At 39.6% G+C, this 5,503-nt stretch overlaps 1 protein-coding gene across 1 annotated transcript; it reads right to left on the bottom strand.

Annotated features, from left to right (window-relative positions):
• Positions 1-6: 6 nt before the first annotated feature.
• LOC121917891 (60S ribosomal protein L6-like) lies at positions 7-4,124 on the bottom strand. Its single transcript, XM_042444005.1, has 4 exons — positions 3,948-4,124; positions 3,011-3,183; positions 2,563-2,661; positions 7-586 (listed from the first exon to the last, which is right to left on the bottom strand). The coding sequence occupies exons 2-4, from the start codon at positions 3,149-3,151 to the stop codon at positions 428-430; spliced, it is 399 nt and encodes a 132-aa protein (XP_042299939.1). The 5' UTR covers positions 3,152-3,183; positions 3,948-4,124; the 3' UTR covers positions 7-427.
• Positions 4,125-5,503: the final 1,379 nt, after the last annotated feature.

Below are 5,503 nucleotides of genomic sequence, written 5' to 3'. Positions count from 1 at the left end.
GGTTGAGTGCGTAGTAAGTTCAATCCCAACATGTAGGAGTAGCCAGCACACCGTAAAAACACGGCACATATTTTTATTGTATTGCAAATGTGTCCTAATGCTATATGCTCCCTTGCTCTGGATGCTGCCAAAGCTTTTCTTGCATTGCACAAGAAGTATAATATACATTATACAAGAAGTATAATATGAGTTATACAAGAAGTAGGTGGTACAAAAATTTGAAGTATGAAAATCCAAAGATAGCGAGATTCCAAGCTGCGCACTCGGATATTTGAACCTTGTTTGTCAGAGCGCACTATTCCAGGATGCAATAATTCCCAGGTAACCAAAGCAATGGCCCAGGGGTTGCATGGTTTACACCCGGTTGGAAACCTTGTGTCCCTTTTCCAGACAATTTAGTGGGATCACAACGAAAAGGGAAGAAGTCTCATAAATGAAGGTGAAAGCGCCTCTTAAGAGCCACTCCGTCTTTCTTCAGAAGCTGTAGCATTTGAGGTTTGCGCCAGATTGCTAATGCATGTCTTTGCGAATTGACCGATTGGATCTGATTAGGTCCCACTTGAAACTCTGCCCCGAAATCTCGTTGCTGGAAATATAAGCCACAAGTGAAAGGATCGTTCCCAGTTCATGGTGCGGAGGAGATAAGGCAATGATACAACCTCCAGATATGTTTTCAACCTTTCCAGACTCGAGTGAGTAGAGGTTGCTACAATAAGCCTCTACTCACTGTAATCTGGACGCTTATCAAGTTGGACCAGTTGTTGTGACCGAAGGGTAGTAGTGTCTAGAGCAAGGGAAGTCATAGTACCACTCTATTCTGCTTTGGCCACTTGGAATAATACTGTGTCCAGTTCTGGGCTCCACCATTCAATTACAAGATGGAGGATGTCCAGAGGAGGGTGACCAAAATGGTGAAGGGTCTGGACACCATGAAACCCTATGAGGAGCGACTTAGGGAGTTGGGGATGTTTAGCCTGGAGAAGAGAAGGTTAAGAGGTAATATGATAGCCCTGTTTAAATACTTGAAGAGATGTCATATTGAGGAGGGAGCAAGCTTGTTTTCTGCTGCTCCAGAGACTAGGACCCGGAACAATGGATGCAAGCTACAGGAAAAGAGATTCCATCTGAACATTAGGAGGAACTTCCTGACAGTAAGGGCTGTTCAACATAGACTACAATCCCTCAATGGAGAGTGTAGTGGAGTCTCCTTCTTTAGAGGCCTTTAAACAGAGGCTGGATGGCCATTTGTCAATGGGGATGTTTTGGCTAAGAGTTCCACCATGGCAGAAGGGGGTTGAATTGGGTAGCCATTTGTAAGTCATACTTTCTGACAGTAAGTGTTGTTACTTTGCTCCCTTTGAATGATGATGGAGTCTCCTTCTTTGGGGGTTTTTAAATGTAGACTTTATTTAATGGATGGCCATCTGTTGGAGGTTCCTGCATGGCACAATGGGTTGGACTGGATGGTATTTCAGGGTCTCTTCCAACTGTATGATTCTAGCTAATATGCTGGGAAATCTGTGGCATGGATATGATGAAAGCTGGGGAACAAATACAAATACTTCCTGAGAGTATTCAATCTTGTCTCCACCAAGTTCAACATGCCCATCCTTTTCAACCTCTCATGTTTTGTTTTCCATATCGCTTTATTATTCCCACTGCCATTCTCTGAATCTACTCTGACTTGTGTACAGTCTTTTGGCTAGAAATAAATACAGTGTCACCCTGTGATACCATTATTAAGAACAACAGGACTTGAGATCCTGCAGATTTTGCTATCTATGGGTGTGGGTGTCAGGAACAGAACCCCTGCAGATGCAAAAGCCAAGTGTACTTGGAAATAATGTTTCTAATAATGCAGGGTAAAATAATATTTGCCTTCTTTGATACAGTATTACACTGCCCATATTCAGCTTATGATCAACAATGATCCCAAGGTTCTGTTCACTGCTGAGCTGCGTATCCCCCATTTCATACCTGTACATTCACTTTTTGTGGCCTAAATGTGGAATTTTGCTCTGTGGAATTTCTAGTTTTTGAAGACCCTTTTAAATTCCAGAATTATTTCTGTTTTTAAAATTCTCTTTCAGGTCCAAATTAGTTACCAATCATAGAGTTGGAACTGTACACAGTACAGTGGTGCCTCGGGTTACGAAATTAATTCGTTCCGCCGCGGCGTTCGTAACCCGATTTTTTTCGTAACCCGAAAAAGCCATAGGCGCTAGTGCTAAAAGCCGTGATTTCGTGCGAAAAAGCGCCGAAAAGCACCAAAAAAATTTTTCGTAAGCCAAAAAAAAAAACGTAACCCAGAACAGTTTTTTCCTATAGGATTTTTTCGTATCCCGGGAATTTCGTAAGGCGGTGCTTTCGTATCCCGGGGTACCACTGTACACCTCATGAGGCCTAACTTGTGTAAATACAATTATTTTTTGGTAAAGTGGAGTGAGAGGAATAGGCCACATTCTCATGAAAAAAACAAGGTAGCAAATCTAGGATGACAGTGGACTTAGCCAGTATCTTGCACTTACCATTTGAATTTGAATTTAGGGGACATGCTCTTACCATTTTGCAGAGTTTCACTACTCTGTGACTCCCATTCTTATCTCCCCCAACCAGCTTTGTGATAGCAGATGGATTTCTCTCTCGTTTTTTCTTTTCCATCTGCAAAGAAAACAAAACACAAATTTGGATCTTTTCAAACAAATTTTCAATACAATGTGAAGAAGTGGTGTTTGGCACCATTAAGCAGATTGACAGAATTTTTCAGTGGATTGGTGACAACTCCTAATAAGTAATACATACAGTAATGGTAATATCAATTATTTTCCAGGTTTCCCTCTGGATTTGTGTCTATTACTTGTCATTCACAGGCATACAATAAGATTTCCCCACTAATCTTAAAGAAAAACTTCATCTGCTAGCAATGTTAGAAGTGAATTCTATATTACACTTATATGGTGCAAATAATACAGCTTCCTCAATTAAAATTCTGTTCTGCTTTTTCCACTACCTTTGTTTCTGGAGCACTGTATTTGCATTTGTAGATGGCCTTCTGAGCTGACTGAGAATATTTTCCAATCCTTTGGGCCAGCATTTGGTTATGTTTGGTATGGGTCATCTGAATCTTCTTTGCTCTCTTTTTGTCTGCCATGTAATATGTAATTTAGAATAGAAGTTTGAAGACTATAGGAAACAAAATAAGAAAAAAGAAAAAACATAGTACTATTGAAATGTTAATATAAGTCAAGTTTCTGGACCACAATATTCTAGGTACATCTATATCTAATACAGCCAAATCCTTTGCATGCCAATTAAGAAATAAAGTTCACACATTTTAAAGTATTATTAGTATGGGCAGAGAATTTGGCTTCACATTTTATTACATTATATTTTATTATTTTGTTATTATTCTTATATTTATTTATTTATTTATTTGTGTCCTGCTCTCTCTCTCTCTCTCTCTCTCTCTCTCTCTCACACACACACACACACACACACACACACAATTGGGACTGAAAGCAGCTTGCAATTTCCAAGAACAGTACAACAAAAAATACACAAAAGGCTTCGAATGTTTCTTCTCAGCCATAGAAACCCACTGGTCTTGGGCAAGTCCCACCCCCTTCTGCCTCAGAGGGAAGCAAAGGCAAATCCTCTTCTGAGGAATTTATGTCAGGAATGCCCCATGATAAAATTATTACATTAATATAAAACTATTCACTCTAGAGAATAGTTGGTTAGCTAATCTGAACTAAGAGGCACACTGCGTTACGGATAAAAACTCATTCCGTTTAAAATAAAAAACAAAGCTGTCGGTTATGTTGCTAGATTCATCTTGAAATCAATTAGGTAATTAAATCAAGGAGAAAAAATGAGAAAATACCTACTACTGTATTTGATAATATGTAGATACAATGTATATAATAATATAGCTTGTAATAGCTTACAGTCCGCCGGCTTCCAAAATGATGCTTGTTTTCCAAAATAACCTTTGGAGATTCTACAAAAAAAATCTAAGTTTCAGGCTACTCGATACCGATTGTATGAGATTCCATGAGAATGATGGTGCCCGATTCTAATAACAAAGAAACACTCCAAAAGGAAGTCAGTGAGAGTATCCGTAATCTCGCCGGAAACGAGAATTCGGAACGTCACGATATCGTCCTTAAACAAAATGGAGAAAGAAAAAAAGCAAACAATAAACAAACGAAGTTGAAATTATTTTTTATACAATGATTGACTTAGTCTCTAACGCCTACCACACATAGATATAATATAATATAAATATTAATATTAATCAAATACATTTAAAAACGGGTTTGATTCCCTTACCACTACAGAGAAAAAAAACCTACGATTATTAAAAAAAGTTGAAACACCATAGTAATCTGACGCACCTATCTTTAAATTAATTGAACAACATAAAAAAATTGACGACAGATATCTTTAATCAAAACAACGATTGCCATCTCTAATTAAACATCTTTCATAGCCATTTCTTTCTAAAAGGAATAAGACCACATCATCTTTATCCCAACATAAAACAAACTACACTTGATTTTATGATCCAAACTATCACATTCAAACAATCTCAACATATCAAAATAAGCTTTGTACTATATGTCCTTTAGTAGTCCCTTCTGACTCAAGTATCCTACGTATCCCAGCATGGCAGGAGTGTTGGACTATATCTCCTTTAGTAGTCCCTTCAGACTCAAGGATCCTACGTATTCCAACATGGCGGGAGGTTTGGACTACATGTCCTTTAGTAGTCCCTTCTGACTCAAGTATCCTACGTATCCCAGCATGGCAGGAGGTTTGGGCTATATGTCCTTTAGTAGTTCAATCTCATGCAAGGATCCTACATATTCCAGCATGGCAGGAGTGTTGGACTATATCTCCTTTAGTAGTCCCTTCAGACTCAAGGATCCTACGTATTCCAACATGGCGGGAGGTTTGGACTACATGTCCTTTAGTAGTCCCTTGTGACTCAAGGATCCTACGTATTCCAGCATGGCAGGAGGTTTGGGCTATATGTCCATTAGTAGTCCCTTCTGCCTCAAGGATCATAGGTGTTCCAGCATGTCAGGAAGGTTGGACTATATGTCCTTTAGTAGTGCCTTCTGACACAAGGATCCTACGTGATCCAGTATGGCAGGAGGGTTGGACTACATCTCCTTTAGTAGTCCCTTCCGACTCAAGGATACTACGTATTCCAGCATGACAGGAGGGTTGGACTATTTCTCCTTTAGTAGTCCCTTCTCTCTCAAGGATCCTACGTATTCCAACATGGCAGGAGGGTTGGACTATATGTCCATTAGTAGTCCCTTCTGACTCAAGGATTCTATGTTTTCCAGCATGGCAGGAGGGTTGGACTATGTCTCCTTTAGTAGTCCGTTCTCTCTCAAGGATCCTACACATTCCAGCATGGTAGGAGGGTTGGACGATATGTTCTTTACTAGGTGTTTCTGACTCAAGGATCCTACGTATTCCAGCATGGCAG

This window comes from Sceloporus undulatus, unplaced genomic scaffold (genome assembly GCF_019175285.1).
Source record: "Sceloporus undulatus isolate JIND9_A2432 ecotype Alabama unplaced genomic scaffold, SceUnd_v1.1 scaffold_1434, whole genome shotgun sequence".
Classification (NCBI taxonomy): domain Eukaryota; kingdom Metazoa; phylum Chordata; class Lepidosauria; order Squamata; family Phrynosomatidae; genus Sceloporus; species Sceloporus undulatus.
Note: the sequence above shows the minus strand (reverse complement) of the source record. Positions and strands in the feature narration are given on the sequence as shown.

What these genes read in the sequence shown, in the direction of transcription:
- LOC121917891 (XM_042444005.1), bottom strand. Translation starts at nt 3,151, where the DNA reads ATGGCAGACAAAAAGAGAGCAAAGAAGATTCAGATGACCCATACCAAA. An exon ending in ACAGTGCTCCAGAAACAAAG is followed by an intron (nt 2,662 to 3,010) that starts GTAGTGGAAAAA and finishes TTTTCTTTGCAG; the next exon opens with ATGGAAAAGAAAAAACGAGA. An exon ending in TAGTGAAACTCTGCAAAATG is followed by an intron (nt 587 to 2,562) that starts GTAAGAGCATGT and finishes TTATATTTCCAG; the next exon opens with CAACGAGATTTCGGGGCAGA.